The sequence below is a fragment of the Centrocercus urophasianus genome, unplaced genomic scaffold, assembly GCF_019232065.1.
Source record: "Centrocercus urophasianus isolate 14NV4802_14NV808 unplaced genomic scaffold, USGS_Curo_1.0 seq_31, whole genome shotgun sequence".
NCBI classification, from domain to species: Eukaryota; Metazoa; Chordata; class Aves; order Galliformes; family Phasianidae; genus Centrocercus; species Centrocercus urophasianus.
In genome coordinates, this window is record NW_024884878.1 from 5,418,409 (window position 1) to 5,437,319 (window position 18,911).

Genomic DNA, 18,911 nt, shown 5'->3' on the forward strand with positions numbered 1-18,911 from the left:
AAGCATCTGCTAGATGCCTTTTGCCACTTGCCAGAGTCTTACCACATCTGACCTGCAGTCAATTGGACAGCAATTAGCAATCAAGCACAAACAACTGCCTTAAAAAAAATGTGTTCCAGAAGCATTAATGAACACCTAAGTAAATCTTTACTCAGTTGAGCTCCTTGTAACAGAGGACATGAGGACAGAACGTGGATGCCCCATCCCCGGAGGTGCTCAAGGCCTGTTAGGATGGGGCCCTGGGCAGCCTGATCTGGTGGGGAGCAACCCTGTCTACCACCGATGGTGGGAGCTGGGTGGGCATTCAGGTCCCTTCCAACCCAAGCCATTCTGTGATTCAAAGAGATTCATTCTGTGATACAAAGGGAACTGAATGCAGCTTTGAAATAGCACAGGAGGAATGCAAGAGCTGAGAGGTTCTGCTAGAGGTTCTCCGAGCAATACAATAAGGGAATGTTGGTATGGGGAACTGTGCGACTCACAAATTAAGAAAAAACAAGCTATGAATTAATGGACATAAGGACCTCAAAACACTTCTGCACAGCAAAGAAAAATTAGCAAGTATTTTGTTGATGAGGCTGAGAAAACACAACATTCAAGAAGGCCTGGAGGTGCACATGGCATTCAGTATCCCTCTCCAGAACTGAGTACTTACAATGGATAACAGACTGAAAGGGCCTGAAGTGCCACTGACCTCAGCTGAATGACAGTAGCATACTCAAGCTAATGGAGTGGCTCAAGTATGTGCACACAGCATCAACTCAAAAGCTTGAAACTTGAGCATCCCAGACCTCAAAGAACTTGTCAGCAAAGCAAATCATATGTTTCATGTTCAAGTTAAGCTAGGACTTACATGATCCCACACTCAGAAGTGGTTATCAAGTTGTGCCAAGTTTTAGCAGAGCCATAGAACTTGGAAGGTTCATTTTACCTGTGATGTTACTAGCAACTCTTCTAGAGACTCAGTGTGGCATGTCTGGGATGTTAGAGAAGTTGGGATCACCACAGTCTGAAGGCACAGGCATTCAGAAGGATGAGTTTCACCTGCATCAATGTGCAGGACTGTATCAAGGTTCACAGCACAGCATGAAGTCAGGGCTGCTGAAAACCCCCAGGTCTTTAGTGCGCTAAAAGTCCAGCTTCCCAGCACATGCTCAGCAGTGTTTTATTCATTAAACTTTCATTTCACTATTGCAATTCATGTTTTACATGTGATGGATCAAGAAGATAAAAAAGGAGATTGTGCATTTCAGGCTAAACAATACATTTAATATGACTAAAACTACAATGGCTAGTGCACTTTGAATTAGCTCTTGATTTTCATAGAATCATAGGATGGCCTGGATTGAAAAGGACCACAGTGCTCATCTCATTTCAACCCCGCTGCTGTGTGCAGGGTTGCCAACCAGCAGACCAGGCTGCCCAGAGCCACATCCAGCCTGGCCTTGAATGCCTGCAGGGATGGGGCATCCACAGCCTCCTTGGGCAACCTGTGCCAGTGTGTCATCATCCTCTGGGTGAAAAACTTCCTCCTAATATCTAACCTAAACCTCCCCTATCTCAGTTTAAAACCATTCCCCCTTGTCCTATCATGATCCACCCTCGTGAACAGCTGTTCCCCCTCCTGTTCAATGTGCTCCCTTCAAGTATTGGAAGGCCACAATGAGGTCTCCCTGGAGCTTTCTTTTTTCCAAGCTAAACAAGTTCCCTCAGTTCCCTCAACCTTTCCTTATAGGAGAAGTGCTCCAGCCCTCTGATCCAGCTTCCACACCATGGCCATGAGGAGCTGGGAAAGGTGAGACCTCTGTAGAAGCTTTTAGTATGCACAATGTTTAGATATTTACCAAATGCTGACCATTACTTTGAATAGAAAACAGGGAGAGAATGAGAAGCACACTGCCTGATTGGCAGTTACACTAAATTATTAGTAGAACAGGAAAAAGATTTTGAATCTAAATAAGTTGATGTGGAAGTGCTTGCTGAGCAAGCTGAAATTAGTGTCCCTGGAACACATCAGCTTCCCATTTAATAACTTTGTTGAGATTTGAAGTACAAACATGGTGCCCCATGCCCAGAAGTTGCATTCTGCCTGTCCTGGTGAGGAATGTGTTCACCAAAGCCCACATTTCTCTCTTCCAGAGAGATTATCCCAATTTGACCCATCCCTAAAAAGCTGAAAAATCAGAAGGTAGGGTAAGAACACTAATTTCCCCAGTATCAGCTTTACTTCTGCTTTGAATGAATGCTCAAAGTTACTGGCACTGAAAGATGGTTAATCACCACCATCAGCTGTTCAATTGATCTGAAACAGCACTTGGAATTTTCAGTCACTCCGCTAGCTGATCCAGACCTTTTGCACAAAGAGCCCATCGGAAATGTGCCTCACCTCACAGAAGTCAGCTTTTTCTTTCTCTAGTTTTGAACAGGAGAGAAAATTCAGCCATTACCATTTCTGCTTACCTGTATGGAAACTTGATGACCTCTTGATTTCTGGTTTGGAAAGACAACATTGAGAATTGTATCGTGTTTTCCTGGAGCAGGGTGGCTGGTTTACTACCTCTGCCACAAAGCATGCAATCTTCACACTGCTGGTCCTGGAAACCATTCACAAAAGGACAAATTGGAAGCACTCAGTTCCACCTTTGTCCTGACAGCTTTTGTAAGTATTTTCCTGCCTGCTAACATCTTCCCCTTCCAAAGTAGATGTTCTCTCTTCCGTCTCAATAACCCTGTCACTTAAATCCGAAGAGCCATTTTTATTCCTGTTAGGTCTTCTGACATGTTCTGCAGTACTTACAATATATTTTCCCCTCCGCTGATGCCACTAATGACATTTACATTTTTGTGTCATCTTCTGAGGCAGTTTTCCTCCCTCTCGTGGACCCTGATGAAGGCTATTCCTAAAGAACATGTTTTCTTTTTCTGCACACAACCAATTTCCAAATAAGAACTCTTAAGGACTGTGCAGATGTGCAAGAGGAGGTGAGGAAAGGTTGGGGAGAGGAGAGCAGTGCATCCCATGGTGTTACCAATACAATCCTGCTGGGCCTTCACTGATTTGTAGCTCCATATCTGGTTAATCTTTACCCAAGTTTAGCAGAGGGGTAGGAAAGGCATTATTCATTCTGATGCGAGGACATAAATCCTATGTATTTAAATAACAGCAGATGGAAATAAGCAGCAGATTCTCACTGCAGAAAGTGCAAGCCAAAAAGCTCTGATCATTGCTCACCCTGCTAAATCCCGCTCAGTAACAGAAGTTAACTTGTGCTGAAACCCAGCTGGAAGATTTTGATTTGCTTCTAAGAGACCAAATTGCTTCTCTCTGTGCCCATCCAAGAACAGGCCAGAGCTCTAAGTGAGTTTTACAGGATAGCTTTGTTCAAATTATGATAATAGTCCTTTGCGAAATTTCCATCTTAAAATGGAATCACCACCACCAGTTCAAACAGCTGTCCCCAGGATGCTTCCTTCCTGCTCCCTCCCTTCAAATTAAGGCACGGAAGGCTATCACCTGTCACCTAGCTCACGAGGGAAGAGTCCAGTGAGGCAGAAATTGTGTCCTTTAAGGAGGGGACTTATGTGTGTGAAAATGTGCAGTATAGGGCCACTTTGTATAGGGTAGGAACGTTGAATAAAAATCAGACGTTTATGTGGCTGGAAGATGAGCGTTTATGTTATTGATTTTTCCATATTCCTGGTCTCAACAGTAATTTGACAAAGAGGAGTCATGTTATTGTGATAACTGAGTTCTAAGTGTCCTTTCTCAGTCTCAGACTGTGACTTTTTTTATCTCCCAGCACCTCTGCTCCAGGTGAAAGCATTACTCCTGATGCCTCTGGCAGTCGGTGCTGAAGCATCCTGCTCGTGGGCTCCTCCTTCCTGTCACATTCCCACATGTTTCAGACCCCCTCCTGCATTCAGCCCGATGCTAGGAGCTACCACCGCCCAACACTGAGCAGCCCCAGCAAAGCCAACTTAGCGCAAGCACCACGGGATCCCAGGGCACATCCCGACAGCCGGAGGGATACAGCGGAGGGGGGGACCACGAGAGAGGCTCTGCATAAGGTCACGCTCCAGCGGCTTTGCAGCGTCTCCCAAGGCTGTGCTCCCCGGGCTCGGCGCTGATCTGTCCGCTGGAGAAAGTCACAGCCCCGGGCCGCGCTGCCCGTCGGGGGAGCGGACTGACGGGGCTCTGCAGCCCCACTCCCGGCAGCTTCCAACGGAACCGCGGCTGCCGTCATCACCCCCAAACCCAACCTTCCGAAAGCCAGCCCCCGGACCCGGCGGCGGCCCCCGTGGGCGGTGCGTGTACTCACGGCTGGGAGGAGGAGGAGGAAGAAAAGGAGGAGGAAGAGCAGGTGTCCCTTGCAGCCAGAGTCCTCCTTCCCCCTCCTCGCGTTTTCTCAAGCCCTGAGCCACCCCCCTCTTCGCGCAGGCTGCGGGGCCGGGCCCACGCGTGCTCGCCGTCACACGTGGGAGGGAGCGGCGGGGCTGCGGGCGGGGGGGCTGCGCCTTGCCATAAGCGAGTGGCCGGCTGAGCGCGGCGCTGAGCGGCTCGGGAGCGGCAAGAGTCAGGCAGCAGGCTCCCAGCCCCGCCGTCCTCCGCGGAAGCCGGTGGGGAGCCGAGCGGTGCCGACCGTCGGTGCCTCGCCGCCGGGAAGCTTCACCCGCAGCTGAGGAGGGACCGCAGCGGTCAGCGCGCACCGTCGGCATGGCGCGTACCATGAGACCCGACGACATCAACCCTCGGACAGGGCTGGTGGTGGCTCTGGTCAGCGTCTTCCTGGTGTTTGGCTTCATGTTCACCGTGTCCGGCATCAAGGGGGAGACTTTGGGAGACATCCCACTGCTGGCCATCGGGCCGGCCATCTGCCTGCCAGGCATTGCCGCCATCGCCCTCACCAGAAAGACTGATGGCTGCACCAAGTGGCCCAAGAACAAGCGTCCATGCTGTAAGGAGAGCAGGGACCGGGACGTGATGGAGCTGCTGAGAACTCCTTCAGATCTGGAATCTGGCAAGGGAAGCTGTGACGAATTGGCCAAGAAGGTGTACCAGAAGGACCGGAGAGTATTGCGGGGTGAGGACTCGGTGTCCATCTGCACCACCACCACCTCAGCCACCACAGGAGAGTGCAAGATCCTCATCAGAAAGGTGGACCAGGAGAAGATGCTGAGGTACCTGGATACCTGCTACCCGGAGATGCCGGGGAATGTGTTTGTAGGAGATGGCTCCACGTACAGTGCCTTAGAGAAGAGCTCTTCTCCCAGCAGGGACAACGCTGCTTGCCCAGACGTCGAAGACAACATTTTTGTTGTTCCCAAAGACAGTATCATTGTCTGCTCCTACAAGGAGAACAGCCCTTACGACAAATACTGTTGTTACGTAAACCCTACTGGAGTCGCCTCGGACCAGGAGACCATAGTGTGAACAGTGCATACTTTATGTATATGTATGTATTTATACAAAAACCACAACAACTTCTTGATAGGGGATAATATAGCTGACTGCACTGCATGGGACAATCCTGATACTATTACAATTTAACCTGCTATGTGACTGATACTCAAACCTTTTGTGCCTGAAATACTTTCTGTAAGTAAATGAGCATGTTTAAAGGTTAAAGAATTCAATTTTTCATTTTGGAAAAAAAAAAAAATGTATTTCAGTTTCTGCCCTTTCCTTCCTTTAGTTTTCCTGCCACTCGTTGTACGCAGACCCGCAGACACAGAGCAGGAGGTCAGTAGGGATCGGGAGCTGAGCCAGGATTCTCGAGTGTCTGTAGGAAGGATGGGGGCCTGAAGAGGTCTCAGCAGCGGTGTTGCTTTGTGTGGGGAGGGATGGAGAGATGCCAGCATGCCCTCTGACCGCTGGCTGATGTTGGGAAGTATGGAAGCAGTGTGCTTCTTCTTCTTCCTGGCAGGATTTTATTTTCCTGTTTCAAGAAACTGATGTGCTGTGTGGCTCTTCTGAAAGACTTCAGGAGCCACACAGGCCCAGGGGAGTTTTCGGACGGATAATGCATTAACCATTGCATGAAAGGTACAGGTTTAACTCCAGTCCTTACTGATACTGAGTTCATGAGAATGTTTCTAACACTTTTGGGTTTCGTAGGCATACTTGACAAGGGGATTGCAGTGTTATCGTGGCACAGTTCTTGCAGGGAATAGGAGCAGATGTCAGTGGAGTCGAGATCTTAAAAATATATTTCAGTAACTCTTAGGGAATAGGCTTACATGGGTTTTGCTCAGTGCTGGATCTTACTGTTCAGAAAATGTCATTTTTTATGTGCCTTTTCTACCATGCCATGGCTGATGAATGATCACAGTTCATGCAGGGGTGGAGGAATCTGAGGACCTGGCTGACAGATGTTTTTGTTCACTACGTATGGATACATAGCAAGAGAAATACAGGGTAATAGAACTAACCATTCAAAACCCATGGCTTACATACAGAAATGCAAATTCTGTCCTCTCCCACAGAAGATTGCATGTTCCATGTAGTGTATGAAATTTTATCAGCAGCCATGTAGATATCACAGATGTGACATGGTGTGATGTGTATGCTGAACACTGCTCCAAGGGCTGAGCCTCTAGTCAAAGGGTTACTAAAGTATGGAGTCATTTGCAAGCAGCTGTTGGTTCCTGGCTCCTATAATTCATAACCACTGCAAAAAGTTCCTCTGTGATAGCATTCCTTACAGTGCTCTCATTTCAGCAATTTTCAGTCCACTGTAACTTGCATCAGGCAAAAAAAAAAAACAACACCCAACACCTGAATTATCCACGTAGGAAGGAAGAAAAGCAGCCTTTGTCTTCTCACACTCTGAGACATTGTGCAGAAAGTGGCGAGGAGTTTCTCTCTGAAAGAAGGTGTTTGTCAGCTTTGCTTACCATGAAAGAGTTTGGAAAGTGAAGGGCAACTTTATGCATCCTCTCATTTACTTGTTTGGAAACATATGTCTGGTTGTCACAGACTAGCAGTCTCTGAAGAGATCTGGGTTTGGGAAGGGTTTCTTTCTGTCAGACCAAAAGGGATGTTCATGCTGAAGACAGGTGTTGGTGGGACATCTGGATGCTATTAGGAGAAATTAAGAAACAATGCTGGCTAGTCTGAGTCAAGTAAAGCCTTTTCATAGATGGTTACAGTACTGTGGGAATAAATCAGCCCTGGTACCCTGTACTATCCAAGTGTCATCTGCCGAGCAAAGGAATTTCACAGGAACAGACCTCTACCTGAACCATTCAGCTCTCATGTCCTCATAAAGCACTCTGCCATTGTCAGACAGGTCTCCTGCAGGCTCAGCCACCACGGGACCTTATTCTGCAATGTACAGAAGCAGCATTTTGATGGCACTGGAAGATCTGATTCCATAGCGTCCTGGAGTCAACAGCTGAACTGCTGCCGAAGTGCCAGGCGAGGAGCAGGGTTTTTCATTGCTCTCTGCTCCCTAGGGACAGAGGTGAAGGTCTCAACATCTGCCCATGGGTGCCCCGCATCCCCAAGGTCAGACCGCCTGGGGAGAGCAGGCTGTTGGGTCCTGAGTGCTGCCTCTGACCAGGCTGTGAGCAATCTTCTGCCTTGCGTAAGGCAGCGCAGCGCCAGCCTGCTGGGAACCTAGATTTGTACAGTTCTGCAAATATATATAGGAAGAGGTCAAGTTTTTCCATTTTGTCTAGGATTAGATGTTCCCTGCCGAAAGTTATAAGGGTTTTAAGAAGGCAAGGCAGCAAACTCCAGTGACAAATGGTAAATACATAACTTGAGATACGCAGATCTAAGGCATGTGCTTTATTCCATTCCTACCCTAAAACCTGGAGAGTTTTTTTATTAAGAAAAAGTTTAATGGCAGTGAAATTTTCCCATGGTGTAGGAAGAGGCATAAAAATGAACATTTAAAACAAGATATTTCCAGGCAATGTCTTTCCTTCATCAGATTAACTGACTGAAGGTTTCGCAGCAGAATGTGACTGTTGGCAGCATGTCCCAGTCAGTCCATCATAATCTACTATAGGGTTTTTATAAGAGCCTGTACTGCCTCTCACATCTCTTTCTCTATGATTTTTTTTTTCCATTCCCTTCTGCTAGCTAAGCAGGGAATGAAATGGACATTGATGAGTATGGCAATTTAAAAAAATATAAATTTGGCCATTTAAAAATGGTTTCTTTTTTTTTCTTTCTCTCTTTCTTTCTTTTTTTTTTTCAATAAAGTGAGCTTTTTTCATCCACTCTTATTTTGCCAGGAAAAATCCACTGCGTCATTTGATCAAAGACAGCATGACAGCAGCCCCAGGCTTTTTATGCAGATAGCCTGGTCAGGCCAGAGAATTACTGAGGCTTTATTTTCATTCAGCTCATCTGGTCTCTTCTGATGGATGCTGGAACTCATATGGCCTGATCTTGGAACAGGCACCAATAATTGCACTGCTTTTCAGAGAAAGCTGCTGCTTGTCCTGAGTCTGAGTTTGGCTTCAGGATACCACAATTTTGGGTGATCCCAAGGCATGGCCTGGAGATAAGAGCTTCTTTTTATCCTTACTTTGTTATCTCTCTGTGTTAATATTGTTCTTCTCAATGCTGTTCTTCAATAAAACAGGTCTTGTGGTGGACAGCTGTCTGTGAGGCTAAAGCCTGGTCTTGCTGAAGTCAGTGTCTGCACACTGCTTGGTGCTGTGTTATGGGTGGCAGGGCATATTGGTGTGAACACTCAGACGTGGTTCCTAGGACATATAAAAATCATTTTTAGATTAAAATGTGTAATAGTGCTGCAGTGGAGTTCACCTTTTAGGAAAAACAATATGACAGAACTCAGTTGTATTCAGAAGATTTTTGTCTTGCTTTGCTTAGCTTTCTGTTGTGATAACTTGCATTTTTACAGTCATACAAACTGGTCATTGCAAAACCTTGCACAGAAAATCAAGAGTTTAATCAGCATGCTTTGTCCCTCTCAAGCAGTCAGCAATAGCTGGTTCCGCTGAAATGGATCCAAATGAGTAGCAGGTGAGCAACTCTTGGGATGTGTATTGCATTGACGATCTGAGTTCTGCAGAAATGTGGTGTTCCTCCACAGGCAGATGTTTTTCTCCATCTGATCCAAACTTATTGCAGGCTCAGTTCCAGAGAGCAGTTATCCCATTGTGATGAGCAGAGTAACAGCTGCTCTGACCCCTTTCCAGCACTTCTCCTGATACATACTGAGGCTGCTTTCAGGGAGGGCTTTTGCTTTTGACCGTAGTGACACAAGCTGACTCCATGTCATGCATCTGATCTAAAAGGCATCCAACTTAATTGCCAGCTCTTGTTGCCCAGGCCTGAGATTTTGCATCTCTGCAAATTACCATTTAAACCAGAAGAGCTATAGAGATGGGCTAGAGATGGGTGACTGTCAGTCATTTCTAGCCTGGCTTTCATGAGTCTCTAGGAATTGTTCTGTTCATGTGCAGAGCATAAGCTGTCCTGGGAAGCTGGAATCTCAACATATTGCCAGTACAACCATATTGCTAGAGAATGCAGTTCTGAGAAGTAGATATTTTCTCAGTTCTGGAAGGTTTCTGCATTAACTGCTGGTGCCAATAGTATTTAAAGACTTTGAGGAATTTCTTAACAAGTTGACTTAAGGTCAACTTGACACATTCCTAGCACACAACATGGGGCACCAGCTGCAAAGCAGCCCTGCAGAGCCCATTTGCAATCTGCAGTCAGTCTGAGCATGCGATCCCTGCTGGGACACTGTAGGTAGGTTTGTTCCTTGTCTGGTGTTGAGGGCTCTGTGATCTCTTGTGTTGAGAAACAACAGAAGGACCAGACCTAGAATTTACTTTCAGTGCTTTCTAGCAGACTTTCATCACATCACTACCTGCCTATCCTCTCAGTGGAGTAATGCCAAATTCCACATTTCTTGACCAAGCATGAAGAAACCACTGGTTTTTAAATCACATATTTCTTTCTGTTCAGGATAGTTGCAAGGATCTTTCCTCATTATCCCACTGTCAGATGCCTGCAGAAAGGTTTATTCTTATTGCTTAAAAACACTCCTAAAGACACTGTTATTGCTTAAAAATCACACATAGGTGCATATATCTATATAGATTTTAAAATATACATAGTGTTTTGAAGAGCAGGCAACAGAACACACAAACACATCAATAAAAATTCATTTGAGATGTACTCAATCTGCTCAAAGGACCCCTCTGTCCTTCAGACACATCACATACATCTTCAGCTTCAATCTCATTGCCGCTATCTTAAAAGCTTAAAATTCCTCATGTCCTTTAAAATAAGAGAATTTTTCAAAGGAAAATTATTATTATTATAAGGACAGAGTTCTTCCATCAGGCTACAGAGATTTTGTATGTCCCAACACTGCGTTTCATCATAGCCTCTGTGAAATCCAGGCTCCATCACTAACAGCGAACTCAAATTTCCCCCTTCTTTGCATTAAGCAATTCCCCAGACCCCAGAAAATCTCTGAATCCTTGGTCAGTTATGGTAGATTCAGTACATACAGTATCATTTCAGCTACGAGATATGGTTTAGTAGCTTGTGGTACTGATAGGAATGGGAGGGTGGTTGGACTAGATGATCTTGCAGGTCGTTTCCAACCTTGTGGTTCTGTGATTCTGTGATTTCGACATGCGGTTTCTTTTCTTAGGGAGTGAAAAATACTTTGAAATTACTTTGAAAATCTAACTCTATAGCTTGTGCTAGGAAGGCAAGAACTGAAAAACAGAGATACTGTAGTTATTCATGAAAGTGAAAAAGACCTGAAAGGCTTTGTAGAGAGCACTGTATTACTGAGTTATATTCTGGTCACATAAGAAGTGTGTTTAGTGCACTGCTTAGTGTGTGTATGAAACTTTGCTTTGGTAGCTTAGCCTGAAGGGGCTCCACAAGGAGGGACCAAGAAGAATGTCCTGCCTGGAGGCAGAACACTGGAGTTGCAGGAAAAAAAAAGAAAAAAAAAGAAAAAAGAAAAGGGTATGTAGTAGGGGTCTGTTGCCAGGAATACCAATTTGTCTTCAGATCTCATCAAAACCCCTATTTACACATCTCTGGATTTTTACTGTGGAATGCATTGATAATTATTACAATTGTGCCAACTCATGCTCATAAAGATGCCACTACAGTAGCTTTTTTTAATTTTTATTTATTTATTTTTTTTTTTTTACATTCTCTGTTCTAATGCCATTGAAATTCAAGGCAAAATTCCCAAGGGTGTAAAAAGTAAAAGTTTAATGTGGAACTTGAAGGTCAATCTTAGTGCTACATGAAAATCCAGCACTAGTTCCTAAAAAGGATGCATATGTGCATAAAAACTGGATCAGTGCAAAAGAAGAGATACAAATACAGATGGGACAGCCTTGTACATTTCTAAATCAGAGGACTGGGGCTAACGTGTGATGGGACATTAAGTAGCATCTTGCAAATTCATGTGTGCTCTTCTGAAGGTTTCAGTCATCAGGGTTCCTGCACCAACAAACTCCATAAAACCCACTCTCTCACATTTCAAACTGGTTGTGTTATATCTGTACATCAGGAAGTGCATTTTAGCAGATTTTAAATTGGTAAGAAATGAAAATTTCCTCCATTTTCTTTCGAGAGAACTGAGTTGCAAAATTTTATCTTTGCATTCTATGTTAGAATGCAATAATGTATAATCCAATGTTTTATGCTGCCTGGTGTAATGTAGAGGAAAATTCAGACAGAATTAGGAGAACAGAGTAGTCCTTACCTGGAAAGCAGATATGGTAGCCAGTTGAAAAACAAGGATAATCTTGCATAGCCTTGTCTTTTTACTGGTCTAAAAAGACAGCCCCAGAAGGATAGGCTTAAAAAAAACCCAAAGACTCTTACTATAGAGTTCAATGCAGATAGAAAAGAGTTGGGGGTCTAGGTGGTGTGGGAGAGGTGCCTGCCTGCTCTACATCTTGGGGAACCACATGACAGCCTCTTCTCAGACATGGTCAAGACACCAGGCATCCTTTGACTCCATAGTCAGGCTCAGCATCCATACTATGCCCTCATACTCTTTGCGAAGAATGCCTGATTGCATTTTCTTTAAACAAATTGATGATTCTGATTTCACTTCATAGCTGTATAAAGAAGCAGACAGCTTTTCTGTTTATTCAAAAAGGAGTGTGGAACTGGAGATATCTGTAAATATCAATAACAAGCCAAATAAAAGATGTTTGCTGGGGATAAAGTCTTCACTTTTTAGTGGCAAAACAGTCTCCTCCCAATGCCAATGGTTTGAAAAAAATTCTAGGAAGTTTTACACTACGAAATATATTGACCATTCTTTTTAAACTTGCTGGGACTTTTAAAAATATTGTGGTTATTCTATCTATTCCTCAAAATTTGCATTAAAACAATAGTGATGGTTTATCAATCTAATTAAAAACTTTCGTAAGTCAGTTTTTGCGTTATGTGATTTATTTAAACAACCTGCCCGTGTCTTCACCTTCACGTAGTTGGAGCTGCAGTGAGTAATAATCACATTAACTGTAAATAGTGAAACACATAATCTTTCCATAAAATCAGCACATAGCAAACATAGTATTAGTACTCACTGCATTGTTTTCCACCACTATAGACACTGAAAGATTCAGTGAAGAGCTGAAAGGACCTAAGAGTATGCATCACCTTCAGATCTTCAGTGCTATTACCACAGCTGTCACATTTTCTAGTAAGGAAAAAATCTCCCATGAAAGGAGGAACACGTCACATATTTATCTGTACACAAAATCCCTTTTCAGAAGAGAATACCTGCTAGACTAGCTGACAGAGTCCACATCTGGGACGTGGACTCTGCAAATCTGAAGCATCTTATAGAAGAGCATTACATGGTTGTCAGACTTCACATTGACCAGATGGCAATCACTAAGCAGAATTTTTCCATATTGCCAAGCTTGCTAGGAATTTAGGCAGCAGCTTCCAGAGTAGCTGCAAGACTTTGCTCTATTTCTAAATGCCAGGAGCTCTAGCAGAACTCTGGAGATCTGAGTTTGCAGTAGCCTTAGTCACAAGTACAGCCCCACACAAGGATGCTGATTCAGAGCAACAGAATGGGAGCCTTTATATTTGCAGATGTTATGAAGACAACCAGTCCTTGTATTTGAAGTTTATGTTGGCAACCATTCTTTGTTATCTCAGTGCAATCAAAAACTGAGATGTTTGCAGTGTTCAAACTTATAACACTTCCAATATAGCTGTCGAAAACATTGTGACATTATACAGGATCTTGATTTGCACTAATCTCTCTTTATACAGATACATTTTAAATTAGACGTGTTTGATATTTATAGTCTTCTTTAATCTATATAGTTACACTAGATATTCATATATATATATTCTTAGATCTATATGTACATATATGTGCCCACAATAATACAAAAAAAAATCAGTCTGCATATCTAAGTCATCCCCAGGAGGTAAAAGCAAGACACACCTCACAGCCTTTATGTTGCAGCCACCTTTGCTGAACAAGCTGTGTAGTACAACATCTAATGCTTGCTGCTTGTATGTGATGTCTGGTAGAAATCTGCGTAGCTGTTTAGCATTCACGTCCCTGTAACTTGCCTATTGGTAGGTGGCACTGAAATATGGCTGTTGTGAATAAAATCATAGAATCATAGTATCATTAAGGTTGGAAAAGAACTCTAAGAACATCAAGTCCAACCACCACCCATCCCATCATGCCCACTAGACCATGCTCCTCAGTGTCACATCTGCATGTCTCTTGTACGCCTCCATGGGTGATGAATCTACCACCTCTCTGGGAACACCTTTCAATACCTAACCACTCCTTCTGAGAAGAAACTTTTCCTAATATTCATCCAAAGTCACTCACAGTAGCTTCCAAAATGCCTGAAATAAATCTTAAGTACTTGCCAGTTGAGTGAGGACAGTTCAGTTTGCATCTATAACCGTCACTGCTTCTGTATTCTGGAAGATGAACGGTTCAATCTCAGTCAGTGAACAAACTGGGAAATTAATGGGGACTGCTATTTGAAGTTGCAGAAGAGATGCTTTTTTTCAAGGAGAGAATCAAAAGATTGAGAAAACAGACTTAGGCTAAGATTGGTTCTCCTCGAACCATACAGACTCTCCACCTCTTGAAGTCAACAGCAATCCCTGCATTATATTCAGCAGAATTTTAATACTACCCAAAGATCTGTAATGACAGCTGTCAATCCAACGGTGCTCACAGCCACTCAGCATTTGTTTATACATAGAAAACTTCAGACTGTGAACACATTAACTTTTAGACTTTTAATTCTAAAAACAACAAAGCAGATTAAAACTGAGTTAAATCTACAGTGCTACTATAAATGGACACAAAGAACATAATTTCACACTTATACTTGATAAAAAGACCTCAGATATGGCTTTTCTAAAAGCTTAAAACATGTTAACTCAGTAAAATAATACAATAAAGCCACAGAACAGTATTATGCCATGAAGGTACTGGACAAAAAAGAAGGCTGTCAAACTGAAGCAGATAGAACACACACTGAATGGAACAATATTACAGGCAGTGAACTTTCCCTTCCATGTAAAACTGGAGTATTTTTTTAGGGATAGTTCTAATTTATACATGATAATGGAGTATGTTCCTGGTGGTGAAATGTTCTTACATCTGAGACGAATCAGAAGATTCAGTGAACTACATGCACAGTTTCATGCAGCTCAGATGGTGCTAATATTTGAGTACCTCCATTCATTAGACCTCATTTACAGAGATCTAAAGCCTGAAAATCTTTTAATCAGGACACATCCAGGCTGCAGACTCTGGCTTTGCAAAAAGAGTAAAAGCAAGAACTTGGACATTACGTGGTTCTCCAGGATACCTGGCACCTGAAATAACTCTCAGCAAGGATTACAAGAGGGCAGTGGATTGGTGGCCATTAGGAGTGAAATGGCAGATCAGCCTATTCAAATTTACGACAGATTGTGTCTGGCAAGGTAAGGTTCCCGTCATGCTTCATTTCAGACCTGAAGGATCTTCCAGCAAATTTACTTCAGGTAGACTTGGCCAGATGATACGGAAATCTCAGTCGTGTAGATGACATAACGAACCACAAGTAGTTTGCAGCTACAGATTGGATTGCCATTTATCAGAGAAAGGTAGAAGCTCCATTCACACCAAAGTGCAGAGGCCCTGGAGATACCAGCAACTTGGATGACTATGAAGAAGTAGAAATTTGTGCATCTCTTACAGAAAAAATGTGCAAAAAATTTGCTGATTTTTAGTAGGAATAAGAGGGCAAGATGTCACCAGAGCTCATGTTGGGCTCTTTGCACTCTGTTAACACGTGGGGTGGAGCGGAGACCATCATATGTCAAAACAGTTACCTAGTTACTTCATTCCACAGAGCTGACTGAGTTCTTCATTGACATCCTTCATGGGTGCAGTACGCACCAACCCTTCCAACCAGGCACAATTAAGCAAGCAGTTTTTATGCAGTAATACAGAACAACAGATTGCTTTTCTAATGAACTTTGGTTTCTGTTGATCTTTGTTTCTGTGTATTGTTCATCTTTCCCCTTCAAAATGAAGTAGTTTTTTTACCCAAGAATGCTCCATTTTGTTTTGAATGAGGTATTATTTGTGTGAGTGAAATGGAAGGTGTTGCTGCTAGTGTGATTTAAACTGAAGTGAAAGGTAAATGCTGCTTCTAGACTCTGCCAGCCAATAGTTCTTGTCTGTCTCATGTCTGATGCTACAGTTTATAATAATATTTTTTCAGTAGCTCAGACTTAACCTAGCCAGCATTTTTAGTGTTTTTGAAGTTAGTATTTATTGCCATATAAATGTCTGCTAAATTAACTTAGAAGAAGGAGGAGTAAATGTTGCTACATCACTAACAGTGCTTCTTTCTCACCTCCTCCCAGTTAGTTTTGGGCAGTCCAGGTCACATTATGGCAAAACTGCTGTGACTCCTTACGCTTTCTTCCTATATCACATATCTAATTCTGTTGCATGGTTGACCAGATCAGCTAGACTGACTAAACTCTTCAAAAATAAATTAGTTCTGGAGGGTACTAAATAGAACTCGATAAAGTACAAGCATGGTTGCCATACGTATGTTTTGTCTTTAAAGAAAGTCAACACCAGCACTGCTTACAGAAACATGTTCATCAACAGACTACTCCACTTATAGTGATGCATCTCACTTTACAGGAAATGCTTGTTCAGGAACAACCTTTTCTACACTACACAGTGACTCAGAAGCCTTTCTGATTTCACTCACACATCTAGCCAGTAGCAGGAGGCTCACAGCTGTTTTAGTCAAAGCGACTCCATCAACTGCTTTGTTAACACAGTTAGCATTAGTTAACTAGTAAGTTAATGTTAGTTGCAAAAGCTAATGTTAAGAGGAGGTTTTCAGAGAGATCTCAGAGTAGCCAAAAACAAGAGCTGTAATGGACTCTCTTCCATTCAACAGCTTGCAATGTTTTCTATTTCTCTCCTAAGATTTCAGATCTCTGTAGTAAAATGGAAGGTATCACTGAGTGTTGTGTCTATGCAACACCCCAAGTTTCTTCCTACTCTTCTTTCTGTGCTCCAGGCAATTAAAGAATGAAGCAAGAATCCAGATTCCCATTTGGACTTGTATCCACTACGCTTGCATGGCTTCATTCCTTCTTCCATTGGGCCCTGTTTTCTGACACAATCCATGTTTCTTTTCTCCTTTTATACCACAAGACCAATGACATCCACAAGGTTTATCATACTATTCAATAGCAACACTACATTGTCTTTTTCTTTCCTGTGGGGGCAGCTACAGGCTGGACTGTCCAGCCACCTGGTTGTGAAGGGATGGAGGCTGTTTGCAAAACCAAATCAGCAGTTAACATTGAGAGCTAGCTTCTGCCCTCGTAGCTGGTGACACTGCCAGTATTAAGTATCAACTCCTGTAAAGCAAAGGCAATGACAGAGACTTGGAGATACAGGTGCTATGAAACAAAACATCAAAGAAAGAAGAATTAACCCTCCCAGCAACTGTTTGGAAAAAAAGGTGAGCTGAAGAATGCAGCCTTTTCTGGTTTGAACTCTGGAGTGCCAGAGAAGGAGAGTAAGAGTATACCTGCTCCTGGAAGCACGGCCAGAAGCACCAGTGAGGGGAGAGAGAGGAAGAGTGGATCGGGGCTCCCCTGCTCCGCACACTCAGGTTCAGGCTGTGACCTGGCAATTCCACTGCACTCCATCCCTTCATATGAACCAGTGACTGAGCAGACAGGGGATGTGCTCCTGCAGTTTCAGTGGTTCAAAATACAATGTACATCACAACACACGTACAATACCTGCCACAATGCAGAATGTTAAGGCATTGAAAGCAATTATTGGCAGTCTTTTTTTGTGGTTATGTTGGGCCAGTACTTGATGTTCCTTCTTGAGGCATATCTTCTTCAAGGATCTGTCCAAGTTCACACTTGCCAGTTACCAGAAGTTCAGCAGTCCACCACAGGGTGTCACGATGTTTCCTCGTGGATACTGGAGCATGCTGGAGTGAAGTTGTTGCAGCTGGCTGTGCTGTGAATTTACAACCTCAAGGGGAGTAATACAGATGTTCAAGAGGTACAAGGAGGAGTAGGTATCCACTCCACAGTAGGATACAGGACATATTTCAATCTTGAGTCAACACCTCTGCCTGTATCAGGGCATGTCCTGAACTTCAGTACCACACACTTTGGCCTGCTATCTGTGGCTGGATCACTGTATCAGGTACCAAAGGAGGCAGGGGAGGGTGTTCTAATTTGCCCATGGACATGATTAATGTCTGCTTCACAATGAAAATCGGGGCGTCAACTACTACCTCTGCTGGCCATGTATGGAACCACTGGAAGATTTACTGATTCCCTAACCTCTAACAATCTCCCCCAAGGTGCAAGGAAACCACAACATTTTTGATCCTACTTGCTCCTTCCAAGGCCATTTTACCCTGTGTTTCCTGGTCTCTAGGTCCTCAGGGGCAGGGAGCAGAAAATTATTCATGGTGCCACTTTGTGGCTTGAGCGAGCTGTCCTTTTGTGCAATTTGTATCGTAAGCAGGGAGGCTCAAGTTGTCTGCAATATTCTTAAAGCGCTGGGTCTGCCATCACTGGTCTCTCATTCAAGTCCCACAGAGTTTCATAAAGCCTCTTGGTTCACCCCTGAATCTGCCTTCAGAGCAGCCTTCAGGATTCTAATGTATCTTCCTATTTGGCCTGCTCCTTTTAGATTTTAGGGCAGGTGAAACTGCCTTTTGATGTTGTTGTCTTTGGCCCATTTCTGCACAGATGCACCCATGAAGTATGTACCCTGGTCACTCTCGATGACCTCAGGAGTCCCCTGTAATATCATCAACCTAGTTAGAGCTTTAATGCTATAGGCTTGGTTTGCCTTTGCTACAGGATAGGCTTGCACCAATCCACTTGCTGTATGAACAGAGGTTAGGGCATATTTAGCCCCCTCAAATTTAGGAAGGGGATCTATATAATCTATCTGCCATTGCTATAATGGGTTGTGTCCTCTAGCAAGATGGACTGTTGTACTTTATTGTGTGCTAATACGAAATTCAAAAAGAAGACAAAGGAATCTTCTAAGTTGTGGGAAAAACAAACAAACAAACAAACAACACTGTGAAATCAATTTAAAATTCATATTTAAAAATTGTACTGCTTCCATGTTGAGGTCTCAAGTGGTAAGAGCAGCTCTACATGTGTTGCTCACTGAAATTTGGGTCCCACTCAAGTGACAATATTCCCATAGACTTTTGAGACAAAATTTTGCTCAACATGTTTTACTTTTTTTTTTTTTTTTTTTTTTTTTTTTGTTTGTGTGTGTGTGTGGTTGGTTTTTTTTTTTTTTTTTGTTTTTTTTTATATAAAAAATATTTTTTAAAAAAAATATTATTTTGTGTGTTTT

General features: G+C 43.3%; 1 protein-coding gene and 1 pseudogene across 1 annotated transcript; both read left to right on the top strand.

Moving 5' to 3' along the window:
* The first annotated feature begins 4,714 nt into the window (after positions 1 to 4,714).
* On the top strand, positions 4,715 to 5,431 carry TMEM215 (transmembrane protein 215). Its single transcript, XM_042829586.1, has one exon. The coding sequence runs from the start codon at positions 4,715 to 4,717 to the stop codon at positions 5,429 to 5,431; it is 717 nt and encodes a 238-aa protein (XP_042685520.1).
* Positions 5,432 to 14,428: 8,997 nt separating this feature from the next.
* LOC122165970 lies at positions 14,429 to 15,253 on the top strand (annotated as a pseudogene).
* The last annotated feature ends 3,658 nt before the right edge of the window (positions 15,254 to 18,911 follow it).